This window comes from Kogia breviceps, chromosome 14, assembly GCF_026419965.1.
Source record: "Kogia breviceps isolate mKogBre1 chromosome 14, mKogBre1 haplotype 1, whole genome shotgun sequence".
Lineage (NCBI taxonomy): Eukaryota > Metazoa > Chordata > Mammalia > Artiodactyla > Physeteridae > Kogia > Kogia breviceps.
The window spans coordinates 25,223,268-25,247,043 of record NC_081323.1 but is presented as its reverse complement, the minus strand read 5'-3'; the positions used below and the strand labels follow the sequence as shown (position 1 = coordinate 25,247,043).

General features: G+C 43.2%; 1 protein-coding gene across 1 annotated transcript in view; it reads right to left on the bottom strand.

Moving 5' to 3' along the window:
- Nucleotides 1–14,964, bottom strand: part of CDK5RAP1 (CDK5 regulatory subunit associated protein 1) — a 29,490-nt gene extending 14,526 nt beyond the window's left edge. Inside the window, 8 exon segments of the mRNA XM_059039053.2 lie at nucleotides 607–837; nucleotides 5,299–5,419; nucleotides 7,215–7,425; nucleotides 9,989–10,089; nucleotides 11,149–11,183; nucleotides 11,994–12,097; nucleotides 14,721–14,835; nucleotides 14,838–14,964. Coding sequence (XP_058895036.1) covers nucleotides 607–837; nucleotides 5,299–5,419; nucleotides 7,215–7,425; nucleotides 9,989–10,089; nucleotides 11,149–11,183; nucleotides 11,994–12,097; nucleotides 14,721–14,835; nucleotides 14,838–14,882 — 963 coding nt within the window. The 5' untranslated portion in view covers nucleotides 14,883–14,964.
- Nucleotides 14,965–23,776: the final 8,812 nt, after the last annotated feature.

Sequence of the window (23,776 nt, the reverse complement as noted above, 5' to 3'; positions counted from 1 at the left end):
TCACAACTCAATAAAACAAATAACACAGAGGGGAAAAAGTAGGGGTGGGGCCAAAAGACAGACATCTCACCAACACAAAAAACCTTCCAAAAAAAGGCTTCACACATGAGCTACATACTACATGCCAAGCACATTGCCGAGTATGTTCTACCCATTATATCTATTTCCCCAATAACCCAAAGCAGGAAGTGATTATTAACCATTTTACAAACAAAGATGACAAGTTGAAAAGGTCACCCCTACTGGTAAAGCAGTGGAAGAGCCAGCACTGAACTCAGCTCTGAGGCCAAAGTCTAGACTGTTTCACACTGCATCACACTGCCCCCCCCACCTGTCCTTCCCACAACATCCTGTAATAAAACCTCTCTCTGCACAGCCCTCATGGTCCCACTGGTGGTCTTAATATCAGTCCTTTACTTGCCCCCACCTTGGGAGACTTCAAATTTTTCCAAAGGATGGGTAGATTCAGAGGGCAATATAGTAATACACCACAGGATCCCCTGATCCTCTGAGGATGGATACCTCTGCTGCATGCTACTGGCTGCAGCCTTTGGCATGCTTAAGGATACTGATGTCAGTTCAACACACTAAACTCTCAATACTCACCTCATCAGGAAAGTCCTTGGGGTGGGGAGAGGTGAAACGAATCCTCATTTCTGGATCTATTCTGGAAACCTGATCCAGAAGGTAAGCAAAACGAAGGCCCCCTTGCTTGGCTTTATAGTTGGTGGAAAAGCCACGGCTAAGGTTGGTGGACACTGCATTGTTGAACTGGACTTCTGAATTGTCCCGAAAACTATTAACATTCTGACCAAGGAGTGTCACTTCTTTCAGCCCCTGAAAAGGGGAAAATAAATATATTGGAAGCAATTTTAAAACATGTTTGGCAGCTTCATACCAAATCACTAACTAAAATTAGCTAAACCTACCAAGAGCCATCCATAAATGTACTCTGTCTTTAACGCAATAATTTCATGCTTGGGCATCTTGTCTGAAGAAGTAAACTTCAGAATAAAACCTTATGTAAAAAATCTTCAAAGCATTTTTTAGAATAGCAAAAAAGCTGGATTCAAGCCCCATGTTCAATAATAATGGTTAATTTATAACACCAAAAATCAAATTATGACACCATTCTGTCCACTGAATGCTATATAACCATCACCTATGAAGTATTCTTGCCAAAAATATTTAGTCTAAATCCCATCAAGCTTTTACACCTAACTTCCAGTTTACCAGAATTCAGGGGAATATTTTTAATGACAACATGAGGAAGCAATCAGACAAACCCAGACATGCCTAATGTATCATTAAAGACACACAACAAAAAGGTGAAAGGACTGTTTTAGATTAAGAGAGATTGAAGAAATATTACAATACAATCAAACAAAACTGTACAAATCTTGATGGGATCTTGGTTTGAAAATAGAACAGTAATAAGATATTTTTGGATAAATTAATAAATTTTGAATATGGGCTGCGTGTTAGAGAATATTAGTTAATTGTCAAATTTCCTATAAATGATAATGGTATTATGGGTATAAAGGGGAAAATTCTTTATTCTGAGAAGACACATACTGACGGATGCAGGGCAGAGTGGCCTGATGACTACCTCTTACTTTCAAATGGTTCAGAAAAAATATATTTATATATCTACAGAGATAGGTAGATAAAGGACATATGACAAAATGTTAATAATCATGTTTATTAGACTAGTCTTTCATCCTGTGTTTGAAAATATGCATTGTAGAAGTTCAGAAAGGGGCTTCCCTGGTGGCGCAGTGGTTGAGAATCCGCCTGCCGATGCAGGGGACACAGGTTCGTGCCCCGGTCCGGGAAGATCCCACATGCCGCGGAGCAGCTGGGCCCGTGAGCCATGGCCACTGAGCCTGTGTGTCCAGAGCCTGTGCTCCGCAACGGGAGAGGCCACAACAGTGAGAGGCCCGTGTACCACACACACACACAAAAAAAGTTCAGAAAGAAGAAGAATAATGGTTTCTATAAAGACTATTTTCTATAATTTTATTTTGACATAACTTCAAACTTACAGAAAAATTGCAATGGTATAAAAAACTCCCAGGACTTGCCTGGTGGTCCAGTGATTAAGAATCCGCCTTCCAATGCTAGGGAAGCAGGTTCGATCCCTGGTCAGGGAACTAAGATCCCACATGCTGTGGGGCAACTAAGCCTGCGCTGCAACTACTGAGCTCACGCACTCTGGAGCCCACGCACCACAACTGGACAGCCCGCGTGCCATAACTACTGAGCCCAAATGCTCTGGAGCCCGCATGCAACAACTAGAGAGAAACCCATGCACTGCAACAAAGAGCCCATGTGCCGCAATGAAAAGATCCCACATGCCACATCTAAGACCCAACACAGCCAAATAAATAAATAAATAAATATTTTTTAAAATTAAAAAAAAAAAAAACTCCCATATACTATTTGCCCAGATTCAATAACTGTTAACATTGTGCCCTAATTCTTTATTATTCACATTCACACCTCATGTATATACCTTCTCTCTCTATACATACACACAAGCACACATTTTTCTAAGTCTTCTGAGAATAAGTTGCAAACATCATACTTTTACTTCTAAATATTTCAGTATATAAAAATATTTTCTTATATAATAGTAGTCACAGGACAACTATCAAAATCATAAATATTGATAATATTATCTAATCCACATTCCATAAGCCAAATTTTCACCAACTGTCCATACTATGTACTTTATAACTTTTTTTCTTAATCTTTATTCAGCAATGGCATGTCTAGAAATTTATCTTATGGATATAATTATTAAGATGGACAAAGATTAAAACATAGAGATGTACTTCTACACAGCATTGTTTTAACAGAGGAAGAACTGAAAGCAATTTGAAAGCTGCTGTCCTACAAGTAAATCATAGTGCATCCATACCAAGAAGGCCACACAACTACAAAAATAAAAGCTGTTAATGACATGAGAAAATGTTCACACTATTACAGACAGGATACAAACTTGCTTAGGCAGTGATATCACAATCACATAAAAATATGTAATTTTTTAAAATATTTTTTTCCCTGATTAGAATCCCACTCCAGGACCATGCAATGCATTTAACTGTCAAAACCCGAGTCTCGGGCTTCCCTGGTGGCTCAGTGGTTGAGAGTCCACCTGCCGATGCAGGGGACATGGGTTCATGCCCCGGCCCGGGAAGATCCCACATGCCGCGGAGAGGCTGGGCCTGTGAGCCATGGCCGCTGAGCCTGCGCATCCGGAACCTGTGCTCCGCAACGGGAGAGGCCACAACAGTGAGAGGCCCATGTACCGCAAAAAATAAAACAAAACAAAAAAACCCCGAGTCTCCATAAAGACTATTTATTTTTACAAGTTGTGACATAACGTTAGCTTAAAAAACAGGATATACTAAATGCAACATGGATCCTGGATTGGATCCAGAAAGAAGACATTAGTGGGGAAACTGGCAAAATCAGAATAAAGTCTGAAGTTAATTAACAATAATATACCAATGCTAATCTTTTAGTTGTAAGAAATGTACCAAAGTTAAGTGAGATGTTAACATTAGAAGTAACTATCTTTGCAACTTTTCTTATAGAAAAGAAAAGCTTGAAGTTATTCCAAACCAGAAAATTTTTTTAAAAGACAATAAGATATAAAACTAAGTAAAACACACACATATATAAAGAGATGTAATGACCAAATGAAAAAAGAGTTATGGGACAATGGGGAAAATGTGAATATGAGTGGACTAAAATGAAAAGGTATTTAGCATTTTTTGTTAATCCTGTTAGAGGAATTAATGGTATTGAAAATATCCTTATTTTTTTTTAGGGATGCACAATTACTTAAGGGTGAAATGTCATGCTGTACTCTGAGATACTTAACAGCAAAAAAAATAAAGTAAATATAGCAAAATGTAACAATTATTAAATTTCAGGGACTTCCCGGGCAGTCCAGTGGGTGGGACTCCACGCTTCCACTGCAGGGGACACAGGTTCAATCCCTGGTCAGGGAACTAAGATCCCACATGCTGCGGGGCAACTAAGCCCACACACCGCAACAGAAGATCCTGCATGCCACAACGAAGATCCTGAGTGCCACAACTAAGACCCGATGCAGGCAAATTAATTAATTAATTTTTAACACACACACACACACACACACACACACACACACAATGCAGAATCTTAATTTTTCATAAGTCAACGTCTTTGAATTCACTAAGATTCACTTTAATGTTATTAAGTTCCTTCTTTTATATGCAAATACCCTAGAAAAGTTAAGGGGTTTTTGTCATCACCTCAGTCTATTTAAACAGAATATCTCCATCCCAAAGGAGTGAGTTTTGCTATTGTTGGGGAGCTGGAAGGGGAGAGGAAGGAGACCACTTTAGACCACTTTGGATAGCACTGGGTGAGGTAAGGTATGAAGAATACTCACAGTGCCTGTGAGCAGCCAGATATCAAATCAGGGAACTGAGAATCTGGGGATGGGAGAAGAGAAGAGAGTGTGCCAGAGTGCACAAACAAAGGCAAACTGTTGACTTAGAACTGGAGCAGGGGCTAGCCTGCCATGGTTCCTAAGCCAAGCAAGTAAGAAAACACAGAGACTCAAGTGGAAGAAAAGCTCTGTATTCCCACCTATTGTCCTCTTCTGCAGGGCTGGAGTATTAGGGCCTAGGGTTAGGGAGAGACCTCAAGGGCTGAGGGACCAGCTCCCAATAGGAGAAAGGCAGGAGATATCTCCCCTCTGGCCTCTGATCTGATTCACTACCCTCACCTAACCTCTGTCCCTCAACTAGTGAGCTGGCTCAGTGACAAAATGAACAAGAGATTTGGGAATAGCCTAGAATACACAGACAGACTAATAAATCATTCTCTGAAAACTTACTAAGTGCCAGTAACAACTGTCCTTCCAGTAACAGTCCTTCCAATAACCGAGCAAAGAAGGTATCTACCCTCTTTTCATAGATGGGGAAACTGTGTTTTGAAGAAGATAGTTAAGTGACCTATGCCAGGGCATCAAGCCAGAGAATGGTGGAGCCAGAATTCACAATCATCTGATTCATGCTCTCTCCATTCTACCGTGCTGCCGTCCAAGCAAACCTCTCAGTGGATCTGCCTATAATTCCTGGGCAGCAAACCCAAGACGTACACCCAAGTATTTCCTTCTGGCCAGGTATGGTTCTAAACTTGTATAGCTTAGAGACAGCACAGGCTGCAAAACTAGAAAGGTTGTCCTCATCCTCCCACAGACACACTCCCAGTAAGAAGGGCTGGAGAATTTTTCACCTGCTCAGAAAGCTTCCTCACTTCCTCTAGAATGGAGGCAACAGGCCGACTCCTCTCCCGGCCACGTGTGAAAGGAACAATGCAGTAGCTGCACATGTTGTCACAGCCTCGCATGATAGACCTGGGGAGGAAAGCACCAGAACTTAGTAACAGGAGCAGGATGGCCTGGTCCAACCCAAGGAGCAGCTCCCTTGGCATTATCCTTTGGCTCTGAATTCTCTTGGCAACAGGCTCACACTGGACCAATCAGAGATCTAAGAAGCAATAAAGCTGACATTTTTTATCTTTAAAAACTATTATGGGGAGTTCCCTGGTGTCCTAGTGGTTAGGATTCCAGGCTTTCACTGCCGTGGCCTGGGTTCAATCCCTGGTCGGGGAAATGAGATCCCACAAGTTACACAACACGGCCAAAAAAAAAAATTATTATGTGTTCATCACAGGATATAAACCAAACTGTAATTGGTGGATGCAGTGGTTACCCTAAGGGACCGCAGTGGTGAAGGAACGGGTTGCAGACGTACCACACCAGGACTTTCTACTGTTTATATTTACATATTTTTGAACTCTTTAAATCTAGACCAGAAAAAAATAAATATTATAGAGAGTGTATTAGGAATGGAGACCTTGGATTTAAAACACAAGGTTCTGCATCTCTCACTCATTCCTGATCCAAATGCTAAGTATCTAAGTTACATCACCCTCTTTCACTGCATCATGTATATGAAAGCCTAAATTTATCTTAAGGAAATAATGATGGATAGATGTATAGTAAAGATGTTCACTGAAGGATTGTTAAATAAATGTTAGCTATTAATTTTTATAAAGCATTCCAACAACAGAGTATTGGATAGCCATTAAAATGAGAGGTTGGCAAACTTTTTCCATAAAAACCAGATGGTAGATATTTGAGGTTTTGCAGACTATACAGTAGAGACTCAACCTCCTCACAACTACTCAATTCTGATACTGTAGTGGCAAAAGCAGCCACAGACAATATATAAACAAATGGGTATGGCTGTATTACAATAAAACTTTATTTACAAAACTAGGCTATAAGCCTATTTGCCAATATGTTAGAGAAAATTTCATGACATAACAAATGTACAATGCTTTAAATATGAAAAGGTTATAAAACCAAGTACACCAAGAGCCAATTTTTATAAATAAATATACACAACGCATACACATACAAACACAGAAGAAAGAACAGAGTGATACACACCAAACTGATAAGTGTTTATCATTAGCTGGTAGGAGTATAGGTAATTCTTACTCTCTTACGTTTTTCTATCTTTCCACATATTCTTCAACAAACATGAACTATTTTGTCATCAGATCTTTTTTTTTTTTTTCCCCCCAGTATGCGGTCCTCTCACTGCTGTGGCCGCTCCCGTTGCGGAGCACAGTCTCCGGACGCGCAGGCCCAGCAGCCATGGCTCGCAGGCCCAGCCGCTCCGCAGCACGTGGGATCTTCCCGCACCGGGGCACGAACCCGTGTCCCCTGCATCAGCGGCAGACTCTCAACCACTGCGCCACCAGGGAAGCCCTAGATCTTCTTTTTTTAACTTAAAAGATGAGAGGAGGGGAAAAAAAGATCCTGAAAGCCCTAGATATTTTAAGTGAAAAAAATAATAAGAGTATAGAAGGGAGGGTAGGAAAAATTCCATATTATATACATGAATGCATGTGCAAAGAATACCTCTGAAAGGATTATATAAGAAACTCCTAACATGGCTGCCTGTGAGAGGTAGCCTAGGAGACTAAGGATGACAGGTGTGAGGGTGTCTTACTACACCATCTTTTGTCTTCAGTTTTTTGTACTATGTGCATTAATTTTTTTATGTAATAAAATTAACATGTTATTTTAAAAGTAAGAAAGGAGAAGCTGACTCCCCATCTCTTGGTCAGTGACTCACACAAAAGCAGAAGTGGCACTGGGGCTCATCTGGACTGGCATGACATCAGCATAGGTCTCATCCAGAGAGAGCAGAACATTGGCAGCTTGCTGGCCTGACTCGGCAACAGCAAGCAGCCGAGGAAGGTCTCTATAGGCATCTGGACCAGCCAAAATATCCACCATTTTCTCTCTGTTGAGGATCTCCTCCTTCAATCTCTCAGCCATGCAGCCTGGGAGGGAAAAGAAATAAGCTAAGACCTGTTTCCAAATTCATCTCGTCTCACAACTTTTTTTTTTTTTTTTTTTTTGTGGTACGTGGGCCTCTCACTGTCGTGGCCTCTCCCGGAGCACAGGCTCCGGACGCGCAGGCTCAGTGGCCATGGCTCACGGGCCTAGCCACTCCACGGCATGTGGGATCTTCCCGGACCAGGGCACGAACCCATGACCCCTGCATCGGCAGGTGGACTATCAACCACTGCACCACCAAGGAAGCCCACAACTTCTTTTTAGTACACATTCTCTCCAGCTGGATCAGAGACCAGGTCACAGAAACTTCTCTAGGAGTTTAGCATCATCCCTCAAATTTGCCCAACACTTTTTTTACGCAGGCCTCTCACTGTTGTGGCCTCTCCCGTTGCAGAACACAGGCTCCGGACGCGCAGGCTCAGTGGCCATGGCTCATGGGCCCAGATGCTCCGCGGCATGTGGGATCTTCCTGGACCGGGGCACGAACCCGTGTCCCCTGCGTCAGCAGGCAGACTCTCAACCACTGCGTCACCAGGGAAGCCCTGCCCAACACTTCTATACCTTTGGAACCTGCATATTCCTATATAAGAAAACCACAGGAAAAGAGCTCTACAGAAATTCAATTAAATGCCTGGAAAAAATGAAACCACCATCCAAAAACCTTTCTAGACATGAACCGCCTCTTTTTTCAATTGAAAATTACTTGGTGCTACAAATAAAAACTATTTTGTGTCAGGAACTTATTTATTAAAATAAAACTTATTTATATACAACTGTACTTACACACTTTATCCCTCTTGTTGCCCATAATACTTATTAAAACCTATAAGACATAAGGTGTCCATCTATGCTGGTATCTTCCATAATTAAGAATACCACTGTTGGGGCTTCCCTGGTGGTGCAGTGGTTGAGAGTCCGCCTGCCAATGCAGGGCACACAGTTTGTGCCCTGGTCCATAAGGATCCCACGTGCCGCAGAGCGGCTGGGCCCGTAAGCCGTGGCCGCTGGGCCTGCGCGACTGGAGCCTGTGCTCTGTGACAGGAGGGGCCCCAACAGCGAGAGGCCTGCATACCGCAAAAAAAAAAAAAAAAAAAAAGAATACCACTGTTATTAGTAAAACTATACAACTTAAAAATCCATTTTATTAAAAAAAACAAAAACACTGGTTTAAGAACTATTCTTGGCTGTACAACCGTGTGTAGCAGCATCATTCACTATAGCCAAAAAGTGGAAGCAATCCGACTGTCCATAAACAGATGTGATATATACACACAATGGAATATTATTCAGCCTTAAAAAGGAAGGAAATTCTGACACAAGCTAAAGCCTGGATGAACCTTGAGGGTATTATGCTAAGTGAAAAAAGCCAGTCACCAAAATGTTGTATGATTCCATTTATATGAAGTACCCAGAGGAGTAAAATTCACAGAGGCAGAGAGTAGAATAGTGGTTGCCAGGGACTGAAGTGAGGGAGGAATGGGGAGTCATTACTTAATTGGTGTGGAGTTTCAGTTTGGGAAGATGAAAAAGTTCCTGAAATGGACGGAGGTGATGGCTGCACAACAATGTGAATGTACTTAATACCACTGAACTGTACATCTAAAAGGGGTCCAAATGGTAAACTTTAGTTTACATATACTTTACCACAGTTAAAAGAAAAAAACTATTTGGGGGATTTTTGACATTCCTAACAGATATATACCCAGGGGCTTCTATAATGAAGGAACTGGAATGGAACAAAACATTCTAGCTAATCTTTCCATTCTCCTGCATCACTTAGTACATTAATCTGTGTAATAAAGGATATGCTCCAACCTGCGTTTCCACCCATCATCAAGAAGAATTAATTTAACTATTCCACAATGGACACAGTCTATTTTAAGGTTAAGTACATTGACTAAATTCTGGGACCATGAAGGTACAGAATATTTATTTTTGAAATATGCCTCCCAGCTATCTATACCAGAGCTGTCCAAGAGAACTTTCTAAGACAATGGTAATGTGCTTTATCTACGCTGTTCAAACTGGTAGCACTAGTCAAGTGTGGCTACTGAGCAGTCAATATGTGGCTAGTGAGACTGAAGAAGTGAATTTTTAATGTTATTTAAGTGTAATTAAATTTAAATGACCACATGTGGCTAGTGGCTATTATACTGGTCAGTGAATAATTAGATCTTCACTTGGGCATGCTTCAGGAGTCAAGATAAAAGGTGCCTACGTGGTAAATTCAAGCTGTCCCTTCAAACTCCAAACTCTCTCCTATCCACTACTCTGTGCCACCATGAGCCCCATCAGACTAGTAAGGACAGATCACTTTCTGAGTACAGTACCTATTACTTTAAGGCACTAAGAAAAGCCCTTTTATGAGCTTTATCTCATTTAGTCCTACAGCCTCTGACATTAAGTATAAGAGTTGAATGGCATGTATAAGACTGTATAAGATTTCTTCACCACTGGGAATCCAGCCTCTAAGGGAAACCCTAGCATATAAAGCTACTTGGAGCCTAAGTCTCACAAAACTCACAAAATCTGCAAATTACCAGATACCTAGAATCCCAATCCTCAGAGGCACTCGGGAGTGGAGCCGTTTTGACTTCAAGGATTTGAGCTGATGTAAACGATTCCAGATGGTCTGTTCAGCCTTCTCCCTGCAGAGGTCAAAAAAAGTAGACCTGAACCTGAAAATAAACTACAAAGCAATCTAAAAGAGCAAGACAATGGGAAGAATGGGAATTCCCTGGCAGTACAGTGGTTAGGACTCCACACTTTCACTGAAAAGACACAGGTTCAATCCCTGGTTGGGGAACTAAGATCCTGAAAGCCATGCGGTGTGGCCAAAACTATTCCTAGAATGATGCCCTCCCTGCACATCTCCAAATCCTGACAAACCTTTAAGCCAAAATCAAAAACAATCTACTCCACAAAGCCCTCCCCAACTCTCCTCTGTTGGAGAGTTTGTTCTCCTGTCACTTTAACTATTCTATTCCCTGTCCTCAGCAATTTCTCCTTTTTACTGTTTGATTTTTTTACCTAGTGCTTTCTGCCAGATGTTAGAGCTATTTGTGTATGTGTCTTAGTTCCCATATCAGACTAGACTCCTCAAAGTCAGGCTCCATGGAGGAAGGGTTCATTTCTGAATCTCTCAAAGAACCTAGTCCAATGTCTTGCAGCAAAGACCCTCAGAACAAAAATGTTGGATTAATTAATTGATAGTATAGCCAGCTGAGGAAACATAACACCAACATGCCTTGTACACAGAAACAAAGTAATAAACAGGGTATGTTCACTTCTGATGGATGCCACCCATCTCTGTTCAGAAGAACTCTGTCCCTGACCACTGACGGTACCTAGCCCTTATGATGTGAGGTACATCATAAACATGTGCCATTGGCTGCAAGAAAAACCCAAGGAAAAGTTGGGCAACTCAGCACACTCTCGGTTTCCTCATCAATAAAATGAGTTTGATAACAGCACCTACCTCATAGGGTTGTTGTGAGAATTAGTTAGTGCACATATAGTACTCAGTACAAGACCTGACACACAGTACACACTTAGCAAATGCTGATCATTCTATCATTACTATCTCCACTGGTGTAAAACTGCAAATCCACTGGCTCATCTCCATACGTAGGGCCAGCCTGGCACCGTTGGCTCTGGCATTATTATATAAAATATATTCACTCTCTAGGTAAAGAACAAATTCCCACCTGATAGAACATGTGACAAGCAGGACCACATCAGCCTGGGTGGAGAGAAAGGAAAAAAAGGAAAATTATGATCTTTGAAATTAACCATTTAGAATCACTGCCCACAGCCCTTTTTTTTTTTTTCAGATTGTGGTGAAACACACATAACATAAAATTTACCATTTTAATCATTTTTAAGTGTACAGTTCAGTAGCATTATGTACATTCACACTGCTGTGCAGCTATCACCACCATCAACCTCCACAACTATTTCATCTTCCCCAACTAACACCTATACCCAGGGCTTCCCTGGTGGTGCAGTGGTGGGGAATCTGCCTACCAATGCAGGGGACATGGGTTTGAGCCCTGGTCTGGGAAGATCCCACATGCCGTGGAGCAACTAAGCCCGTGAGCCACAACTACTGAGCCTGCACGTCTGGAGCCTGTGCTCTGCAACAAGAGAGGCCACGATAGTGAGAGGTCTGCACACCACGATGAAGAGCGGCCCCCATTCGCTGCATCTGGAGAAAGCCCTCGCACAGCAACGAAGACCCAACACAGCCAAAAATAAATAAATAAATTTATTTAAAAAAAAAAAAACAACCCTGTATCCATTAAACAATAACTCCCCATTCCCCTCCTCCTCACAGCCCATTTTTAACCTAGTTCCTTACCTGAAGGTGAGCACCACCTTAAAAGTTTCAAAAATAACTGCAACAAAAGTGCACCTTGGTCCCGCACTACACACTTTCCTCAAGGGAACTCACTCTCACTAGGCCATAGCCTGCTCCTGAAACTCCACCCAAGAACTGGCACACGTGCAGAATCTCGCCCAGGAAACAAGGGGAAGCAGGAAATGTGTATACCTCCTGAAGGTTACTGGTCCGGAGGTAGCCACTCTTCTGTAAGATGGACCAGGCTATCTCTGTGTCATTCACATTCATCTGGCAGCCATAGGTCTCAAGGTAGACTGCAATGAGAGGGCAATTCCACTGTAGGCAAATGAAAAGGGACCACATGTCTCAAAAGGTCTCCTCCCCAAATGCCCCAGAAACACCTGAGGCGACTGGTTAGTCGCTATGTCCCCTGCTGCCTCAATTCTAAGGCATCATTAATTGCCAGATGTACCCCCAAATTAATGACAGCCTTTCAGAACAAAAGAAATACTACATTATATACACACACCAATTACAAGCCGTAACATTTAAAAATGGAGAAAACATGCACCTGAGAATCAGGAAATATGGTTATAAAAACAATTAGAAAAGGGAGGACTAGTTGACAATAATTATCAACGTGGGGGGAAATAAATTTAAATCCATGTTAGGGCTTCCCTGGTGGCGCAGTGGTTAAGAATCTGCCTGCCAATGCAGGGGACACGGGTTCGATCCCTGGTCCGGGAAGATCCCACATGCCGCGGAGCAACTAAGCCCGTGTGCCACACTACTGAGCCTGCGCTCTAGAGCCCACGAGCCACAACTACTGAGCCCGCGTGCCTAGAGCCCATGCTCTGCAACAAGAGGAGACACTGTAATGAGAAGCCCATGCATAGCAACAAAGACCCAACACAGCCGAAACTAATAAATAAATAAAACAAATTTATTTTTTTAAAAAATCCATACGTTACGCTCCTCCTTCTCAAAATGAGGTTCTCCAGACCCTGGAGGGAGCAGCAGTGGCCAGAGGGTACACAAAGTCACAAAATAAAAATAGGCAACTTCCTACAGGAACTTCAAACATCTTAAATGAAAGCAAGCATGGCTACCATGACATAAAACACATTTGCACAAAGTTATAAGAACCTCAATTTCACACCATAGCAAGACCCTTCCATGAAATTCCTATTTCAACCCCTGTGCCCACCAACGCACTTTAATCCACAAACCCAAATAAATTCTAAATGGAGTTAAAAGTTGAAGGATAATCACATGAAAACCAATAGAAAAAATTTTTTTAAAAAGAAAGAAACAATCAGGATTCTTTTTCAAACCTTCCTTGGCTCACTTCCCTTGTCTAAAAAAAGAAAACACCAAACTTATACCAGGGAGAGACGGAAGGGAACAACAAATTTTAAAGGACTACAAAATACCGAGCAAGAGTCACAAGGTATACAGACTCCTTGATTTACCAATTCAACTCCTAGAAATTTATTCCAGAAAAAACTTTTTAAAGAAGCAAAGTTATCTATATATGCATGTATCTGTATACATATATATGAGGCACTTATTATAGTGTTATTTATAATATAAAAATTTTTGAAACAACCTAATGTCCCAACAATTGGAAAACATCATGGTACAGCATGTGATATTTTGCACCAATGTTTTTAAATTTAATTATGAAGACTAGTATTTGGAAGAATATTAAATGAAAATAGCACATTACAAATAATTTGCACCATATGACTGCAATCAAGTCATTAAGAATTATAAAGGGAAAGTTTTTTTTGAAACAGTGCAAAAGGGGAGAGGTCTGGTTGTCTCTTAATGTCTCTTCAAACTTTTTTTTTTTTTTAATTTATTTTTGGCTGTGTTGGGTCTTCATTGCTGTGTGCAGGCTTCCTCTAGTTGTGGTGAGCAGGAGCTACTCTTTGCTGCGGAGCGCGGGTTTCTCGTTGTTGCTTCTCTTGTTGCAGAGCACGGGCTCTAGGCACGCAGGCTTCAGGAGCTGTGGCACACAGGCTCAGCAGTTGTGGCTCGTGGGCTCTAGAGCGCAGGCTCAGTAGTAGTGGCCCATGGGCTTAGTTGCTCCACGGCATGTGGGATCTTCCCAGGCCAGGGCTTGAACCCGTGTCCCTTGCATTGGCAGGCAGATGCTTAACCACTGTGCCACCACGGAAGCCCTCAAACATTTTTTTAAGGCGTTCTAACTGAGTGCATTATGTTTCTCAGAAAACCTCTGCCTAAGCATAATGATTTTCTACAGCACCAATTATGAAACCTACCTTATAACTTAGGATGATCTAAAAATCAGAATAGAGATATAAGGGTTTCCAAAGGTAACCAAAGAGAGGACTACCCAGGACTTCTACCCCCAAGTTGCATGTACCAAAACTATAAGTTTCTTTATAATATTGTTACTTGGTAGAGTCTGACGATTCCATAACTTAGCAGCCTTCCCACTCTGTTAACCCTCCAAAGCCAAGTCTGTAATAAAAGACCTGTTAAGAATCAGACTATGGGACGTCCCTGGTGGCGCCGTGGTTAAGAATCTGCCTGCCAACGCTGGGGACATGGGTTCGAGCTCTGGTCCAGGAAGATCCCACATGCCACGGAGCAACTAAGCCCATGTGTCAGAACTACTGAAACCTGCGTGCCCTGGAGCCCTCACGCTGCAACTACTGAGCCCACATGCCATAACTACTGAAGCCCGCATGCTGCAACTACTGAAACCCACATGCCTAGAGCCCACGCTCTGCAACAAAGAGAAGCCGCTGCAATCAGAAGCCCGCACCCCGCAATCAAGAGTAGCCCAGAAAGCCCATGTGCAGAAATGAAGACCCAACATAGCCAAAAAAATAAAGAAAGAATCAGACTATGGATGCTGGAAAGGAGTAAAGCAGGAAGTCCAAAGAGAAGTAAAGTAAAACCAACCTTTTTTCTGCCTTCCTAAAAGATCATCCACTGTGAGATATGGGGGTGGGTCCTCCACATCTGGAGTAGACGGTTTCTCTTGAGGAACTGAAGCACTTCTTAAAAAATGCTGAAAAGGCGGTCCAGTGGCCAGCCTGGAGCTGAAATCCTTCCAAACTCCATCCTCCTGCCGCCTCTCTGGACTGGGACATGCGGAGCTGCGGACACCACTGTGTGCCCTGCAGGTCCTGAGCAGCAGCCAGGACACAGAGGCCAAGGGCCCCCACCTCAGACATCTCTGCGCTTGGAGGACACACTGTAAAGGATGCATGGCACTAAAACAGCCCAAAGACTGCAAGAGAATGAAAGACATCACCAACATTTATTGAACACTATATACAGGGCACTGCTCTAAGCACTTCCAAGTGTATTAATACATTTAATCCTCACAAAAACCCAAGAAGGTACTCTTAATAATATTGTCCCCTTAATAATATTTTACAGGTGAAAAAACTGAGGCAGCTTGCCAAATATCACACAAAGAAATGCCAGAGATGAGACACAAATCCAGGCAGTCTGTTTTCAAAACAAAAGGGTGGTAGAGATGAAATGAGAAGGCCTGACAAAATAACAAAGTAGCACCTTGTGCCAGGAACAGTTCCAAGGGCTTTAAGTGTATCAGGTCTTTAAACCTTCACAGCATCCTGAGTAACACAGGCAACAGACACTATTATTATCCCCATTCAGAGAGGAGGAAATACACAGAGATGCTGAGGGACTTACCTAAGCTCCCACAGCCAGTAAGCAGCAGAGTCAAGATTCAAATAAAGGTCTCTATTAAAACAAAGCCTGTGTCCCTAGCCACCTTGCTACACCACCTCCCCACACTGTGAAAACCATTTACTGAGGGCATCTTCTTTTGTGTTCCTTCAAAAGTAAAGTATCTAACATGGGGGCCCCATATGCCTGATCGGTGTCTACTTTCAACCTCCAAGAGTCTCAGATTACTGCCCTTCAAACTTCCCACCCAGACTCTCTCACATATGGCTGGGGGAGAGAGATGGAAAATGGCACAACCTTTACAGAGAGCAATTTGCCACCTTCCATCAAAATTACAAACACACAAACCCTAGATAACTAATAAGAACCTACTGTATAGCACAGGGAACTCTACTCAGTACTCTGTTAATGACCTACATGGGAAAAGAATCTAAAAAAGAGTGAATATATGTATATGTATAACTGATTCACTTTGCTATACAGCAGAAACTAACACAATACTGTAAGTCAACTATACTCCAATAAAAATTAATTTTTAAAAATACACACAAAAACTCTTTGACCAAGCAGTTCCATTCCTGGGTATTTATCCTACAGGTAGGCTCATGTGCAAAATAACCTATGCATAAGGATTTTTGATGCAGCATTGTTTCTAATAGCAAAGAAACGGGAAAGGTCTAAATGTCATCCATAGGGGACTAGTTAAATAAGTCACAGTACATCCATACCATGGAATAAGATGCAACCATTAGAAAGTGAGGTTGAATCTATACATGACAAAAAAGCAAAGAAGCAAAGTGCTATACTAGATATAGTGGGCCATCCACAAATCTACAAATCTGTGTAGAAAAGAAGACATGAATATTCAGGTACATATTTGTAAATGCACACAATATCTCTAGAATGCAAAAGAAACAGTGGGTGCCTCCCAGGAGAGAATCTAGGTGACTCAAAGTACAAAAGGTGGAGACTTACTTTCCATCACATATTCTTAATGGACCCCACATCTCCAGCCTGACTACCTCACTCCAGCCATACCAGACATCTTTGTACTAATCTTCACTAGCTTCTAGGCTTTTACACATGCTGTTTTCTCTGGCTGGTGTATCTTCACTCAACTGACATGGCCAACTCCTACACTACTTTTAGGTCTCTGCTTCCTCCTGGAAGCTTTCCTGGCCACCACCGCCAAAGTCTAGGGGTCCTCCCCTAGGTTCCCAAAGCCTCCTTATAACTATCACAAGACTCATCACACTTTGCTGTTAATTACTGCTTATTCCTTGTAAGCCGGAGGTCTCTGAAAGCAGGAAACAAATCTCATTCATTTCTATATTCTTAGTATCTCCCATTCTAGTAACATGGCAGGTGCTATACATGTAAAATGAGCAGATGTGGCCTGTTACTTCTCCAACTCGATCACCTGCTGTACATGCTACCAGCACTTTAGGCAGGAGCAATGCTAACCTACTTTCAAGTGACAAAGAACAACGGACTTTTAGTGTGAACTTTAAAGTCACCCGTTTCTGTCCCTTACTTGTTGTGTCACCTTGGGAAAGTCAAATTCCTACCTCTGAGCCACCAATTTCACATCTGTAAAATAAGGATAAAAATAATACCCACCTCTCAGAGGTGTTGTGAGAATTAAAGATGTTAAAACCTAATTTGGCATACAGTAAGTCTTCAGTAACTGCACAAACACCTCCTTTGATGGTGGGTATAGAGCATTGTGGTTAACACGCGAGAGACGGAGTCTGACCCAACTGCTGCCTCGCCAGGTAACTTTGGGCACGTGAAAGCGTCTTAAGTTCTGGGAGCTTCCATTTCCTTATGTGTAAAATGGGAATAGTAGTACCTATTACAGCACCTATCTCCATGTCTGTTGTGAGGATCAAATGTGACAATACGAACAAAATGCTTGCATAGCACAACGTAGGGGGCCTCAGTGGGGGCCCACATTAATTGGTAGTCGACAATAACGATGAGACAATAGCCTCATCTCAACATAAACAACGCATCCCACTTCATTGGGTGATTACAATGTGTCAGGCGTGGTGCTAAGCGCTTTCCATGGATTACCGTATTTAATCCTCACAGCAACTGTAAGGCAGGTTCTACTATCATCCTCACTTCACAGGTGACAAAGCTAAGGCTCGGGGAAAAGAGGGCTGACTTGTCCAAGATCACAAACGAGTAGGAAGCGGGGCTGGGGTGCGAACCCCGACAGTCTGACTCCAGGGTCCGCGCTGTAACCACCGCGCCATCCTCCCCTTGAACACCGCACATCCCCAGGACACCGCCGCCCCTCCAGTCCCAGACGTGGGGCATGGCCGAGGGCGCAGGCGACCTCCGCCGGCACTCCGTTCACCTACCGCTGCCCGAGAGCCTCGCGTCCAGCCGCTAAATCTTCTCTCAGTAGGCAAGCTCCGGTCTCAGCTGTCTGCGGCTGCGCACGCACACGCGCAACTTCCGTTCCGCCGCAATTTCCGTCCGGGGCGCTCCGCCAGGCGGAAGTGCGTCTTCTCTACTGTCCGGGTGGGTCCAAGCTCCTGGCTTTGAAAACCCTCCACTGGTGAGCTGAACCAAGCGGTAACCTCTAGCCGGCGGGTGGCAACTGAGCGCTTGAAATGTGGCGAGTGCGAGTTAAATGTGGTCTAAATGTAAAATACACACCGGATGTCGAAGAAAGAATGCCAGGTATCTCCAAGATAATTTTTATATTGACTACGTGCTGAGATAATATTTAGGATTTATTGGTTTAAATGAGTATATTATTTAAGTTAGTTTCCTCTGTTTCTTTTTACTTTTTTTAGTGTGGCTACTGGGAAAATTTTAATTATTTACGTGGCTCGCTTTCTATTTCTATTGGACAGCGCTGCGTTATAGGTTAAAGACTTCCCAATTCACGTTTCCAGCATAGAACCCCCCTCCCAACCCCTGGAGTCACAGACACATAGTTCCACTGTCTATGGGGCACCTCCCCTTGGGTACCTATCGACCGTCTCTAACTCAATACAGAACTCTTCATTTCTTCGTACACATCCTAACCCAAAACCTGTGTCTGCCCAGTCTTGCCCATCTCAGTAAGTAACCCAAGCATCCTCCCAGTTGCACTAGGAGAAACTTGAGTCATTTTTTGTCTCCTCTCCCTCAATCTCCACACTCAATCTATCAGCAAAGTTTTGTCACCTCTAACTCCAAAATGTCTCAAATCTATCCACTTCCCATTCTCCCGTTCTCCTGCTGCAGCTCTAGCCCAGGTCACCATCATCTCATCAGAAAGGACAGCAATAGCCTGCTAACTGGCCTCCTTGCTTTTGCCCTTAACCTAGTCTCCTACCAACTATTTCCCACACAGAGCCTAAGAGAGTTTGTTTTCTTAACTCAGATCATGGGAATTCCCTGAAGGTCCAGTGGTTAGGGCTCCACGCTTTCACCGAGGTGGGCCCGGATTCGATCTCCATCCTTGGTTGGGGAACTAAGAGCCTGAAAGCTATGCAGTGCAGCAGGAAGAAAACAAAACAAACAAACAAAAAACAGGACAACTCAGATCACATCATTCCTCTGCTGAAAACTCCCGGTGGCTTCCCATTGCCTTTGCAATAAAATCCAGATTTCCTACTGTGTCCTAGGACCTGCATGATCTGGCTACTGCTTACTTTTTACTTCTCCAACCTACTTTTTTATTTCTAACTATTTACTTCTCCTAGCATGTTCTCTCTAATTAACTATATTTCAACTACACAATTTTATTTTGCTCCTTCAATACCCCAAGCACATGTTTATCTCAGAGCCTTTGTACTTTGAACATTCTCTCTCTGGAATGTTCCCCCAAATTGTTTCAAGGCTGGTGCCTTCTCATCCTTCATGTCTCAGCTTAAATATCAGCTCTCCAGAGAGGCCCTCTGTGACCACCCCATGTAAAAGGCTCCCATCACTATCACATCATTTTCTTCTCGGTATTTATCACTATCCAAAATGATAGCATTTTTTGTTTACTTGCCATTGCCTATTTCCTAGACATTCAGCTCCCTGAGAGCAGCGACACATTCTGTCATGTTCACAGCAATATCCCCAGGACGTAGCATAGAGTCTGATTCATAGGAGGGCTTAATAAATACTTGTTGAATGAACAAATGACTGCTTTATGTATTAGTTTGGGTTCCCCAGAAGCAGACCTTGAAAAAAGGACTTGAGTGCAGGCAGGTGATCACAGGAGACACTGATAAGGTAAATCAGGGAATGAGATGGGAGACAGCCAATAAGGAGTGTGTTATCAAGCCAGTTACCAAGGTGGGCATCTGGGTCTTCATTCTGTTGGGGAGTTCTAGGACACAGTGTAAGACACAGACCTCAGAATTATTTCACCCAAAGGGAGAGGAAGCTGGGATAGTTATATACTACCAGCCATGGTGGAAGTATACGCCTACATGTGTTAATTGCTCAGTGCTTCTACTCTGCCTATGCAGGGAAGGCTGTGGTTTGGGAGAAAGCCCTCTATCAATAAGACGCAGTCACTGACTCCAGCATTCTGAATTACCAAGGCTCTGGGCGCCCTGACAACCCCTGCTACAACTGGCCTCTTTGACACCTCATTAGAACTCTGTGAGGTTATTATTGGCCCAAGTTACAGGCGAGAAAACTGAAAATACAAAAAGGTAGTCAAGTGCTGAAGCTCACATAACTAGGGTATGGCAGAACTGGGATCCACCCACAGGTCAGTCTGATCCCAAAGTCCTTTTTTTTTTTTTTTTTTTTTTTTTGCGGTACGCAGGCCTCTCACTGTTGTGGCCTCTCACTGTTGTGGCCTCTCCCGTTACAGAGCACAGGCTCCGGTCACGCAGGCTCAGCAGCCATGGCTCACGGGCCTAGCCACTCTGCAGCATGTGGGATCTTCCCAGACCAGGGCACGAACCCATGTCCCCTGCATCGGCAGGCGGACTCTCAACCACTGCGCCACCAGGTAAGCCCCAAAGTCCTATTCTTAATACTGACTGACTAATTCAAAGTCAGACTGGCTGGGTTCACATTAAGGCTCCGACGCTTACCATGATAGCCATGGCCAAGTCAGTCCTCCCTGCTGACTTCCACTTTCTTTGCATATAAAGTGGCTGCTATGTAGAAAATATACTGCATTGAGGGTAGGAGGGTGGAAAGACAAATCAGTAGAGTATTGAGGAGCTGTGGCAGTTGTCCAGAGATTGTGGAGTCCTGGGCCAGTGCAATAGCTTGGGGCAGTGAGGAAAAAACAAACCCAGATTTCAGGAGTTTGAGACATACCACAATAAATTCCACAGCGTCTCTTTACATGACTGCTGGGTGCCAATTGAGTCAAATATACAAAGGCAAACACAGCCCAAGAATTGTATTATGGCTCTTGTTTTTTACTGTGGTTCTCCAGGTAATCTAGAATGTGCTCTGATCTTTTCAGGCAATAATCAGCACCGTGAAAATACAAAATTTCAGAATTCCTGGAAAACTTTTAGACTCTAGAGACAAGTTCCTGGAAACTCTAAGATCTAAAGACTCCAGTTGGAGAAATATTCAGGTTTACTGTCAAAGGTTTTACTACAAGGGGAAGATGTTCTGTCCTAACTCAGCCATGGGGGGGTGCCACCTGTGCCACACAGAGCCCCACCATGGTGGCCAAACCTCCATCCCAACAGGAGTTATGTTGAGGAGGGAAGCCTCCCACCCATGCTGCCAAGGTCAGACAACACCCATTCACCCTCCACAGTGACCCCAAGCATGAACCCTGTCCTTCCTGACACATCAATTCTCTATTTCAGGTCCTACTTATCATTTCAACATAGCCCTTCCCTCTTTAGCTTTGGTATTGTCCTCCTAGAATCACAGGAGAGAGGGATTCTAGAGCTGGAAGGAAGCCACTTTTAGAGCTTCCAATGTGGGAGTCAGGGAGGAGCCGGGATTTCAACCCAGGTCTCTTGGCCTCTTAGAACTGTGCTCTTTCAAATCTGGATCTTCCCCTAGTGGCCCCAGAAGGAGGTGTCACCTTCCCCTTTTGTGGCCAGAGCAGGAGGCAGCAAGTCAGATGTCAGAGCTACCCCTTGCCAGTTCTGATTGCCCATGGGATGGGCATGAGGGATGTTCTCTGGTGCGTGTTATGCTGCCCCCACCTATAGATACACACACACACACACACACACACACACACACACACACACACACCAGCCATTCCCAACATCCCTACTCTCCTGTCCCACACACATCAGCCCATGTGAGGGCCAGGGACCATTTCCAACCTCCCAACCCATCACCCACCACATACCAACAACAAGGGTCCTTTCAGCTGCCATATTGTGGAGTCTCAGACAGTGTTGTGTCTTGGGCAATGAAGGTGATAAAAACAACACCCCCTGCCTTGCCCAGATCTCCAGGAGCTTGGAAGGCTCATGTTCCATCCCACCTTGGGAATCTGTCATCTGGGATGCCATTCCCCCTCCTAACTGACTAACTCCTACTGGTTGCTGATAGTTCTAACAGTTACTGAGCAATTTCTTCTTCCCCTCCTCCTTCCCCACTGATTCAGCCTCAGCCAAATGACTTGTTTTGGCCAACGGAATGAGGGTGGACAAGATGCAGAGGATGTAAATGTGCTTGTACACTTTGCTTGTCTTTGAACTCTAGTGACTTGCCTTGAGAACATGCCCTGGGAGCTGATGCCCCTTCATCCTGGGCTCCAGAAGGAAAATCATAGAGTAGGCCTGAGCCCAACCCACAGCCTGGACCAAAGCCACCCAGCCAAGCCCAGCTTCTAATGGTCAAACTGCAGTCAACATGCAGCCCCAGAAGCATGAAAATAAATGCTTGTTGCTGTGGTCACAGAGCCTGGAGTTGTTTTGGTCCACAGCATTGTTGCAGCAGTAGCTGATTTTTAGCCTGCTCCTTCAGAAGGACATCAGCTTCAGGTCTCCTCCTGAGAGAAACCTGCCCTCACCCCCAGAGCAGGTCAGATCCCCACTGTCCTTTCTGGTATTTCCATGAGTCTACCCAATCACACGTTTGATTGTGAGAGCTTCTGCTGAATTTCTTTCCCCTGTGCAAGGAGGCCTGTCAGTCTTGCTCCCAGCAAATCAGCTCCTGGACCCAAGGATGAGCACAAAGTAGGTGTGCACTATGTATTTCTCAAATGAACAGTGGATTGACGAATGGGTGGGCAGATTGAGGTGTGCAAAGCTGGAATATCTCTGCTTACCTGCATTTCCCCAGGTTTCTAGAATGAGCTCTGGCTCTGGCTTGTTATGTGAATCCATGTGGGCCTCAGTTTCATGTGGGACCTTGATTAGAACTGCTTAGTCTAATGCAGTAGCTACTAACCACATGTGGCTATTGAGCATGTGATATGCAAGCAGTGTGAATGAGGAACTGAATTTAATTCCATTTCAATGAATTTTAATTTAAAAACTGATAATTTACTTATTGGAAAACTTTAGTACATTTGGAAATACTTGATTATGTGAATCTAATTTTTTCAACTGGAAACTTTATGAAATCTAAATACCAATCAAATGTTTCCAATGAAAATTTGGTATCTGAATAGAGATGTGCTGTAGGTATAAAATACACACCAGATTTCAAAGAAAGTATGAGAAAAAGAATATAAAACATGTCATTAATGAACTTTTATAATATGTGTTGAAGTGATAACATTTTGGATCTACTGGGTTAAATAAAATTTATTATTAAAATTATTTTCATCTATTTTTTCTTACTTTTAAAAATATGGCTACTAGAAAATTGGTAATTACAAATGTGGCTTGCATTATATTTCTAGTGGATGGTGCAGGGCCAGAAAGTCTCTAAGGTGAACAAGGGCTCTGAAGTCAGAAAAACCTAGTTTGAATCCAAGCTTAGAGATTTCATAGCTGTGTGACTTTGGGCAAGTCACTCTCCTGTTGAGCCCCAGTTTTCTTACCTGTGAAATGGAGACTGCCGTGCCTATCAACACAGATATGTGGTTAGGATCCAATGAGGAAATGTATGTACAGTGCCTAGCACATAGCAAGCACTCTCTAAATGTAAGCTATCGTTACTGTCATCACGGTAATTTTTCTGGACAACGCAAGCAACTGGGGCTCATATGCAGCCAGCTGCATGGTACAGATTCCAAAGAAACATTCCATGAAGCACACTCCAAGCATCCTCTCTTCTGCAGGAAAGAAGTGAGAGGCTCTCTATGATGGTTTTAAAATAGGTCCACAAAAAAAAAAAAAAAAAAAAGTTTAAATAAATAAATAAATTAAATAGGTCCACAAATTCTTTGACAGTCCTTTCTTCAA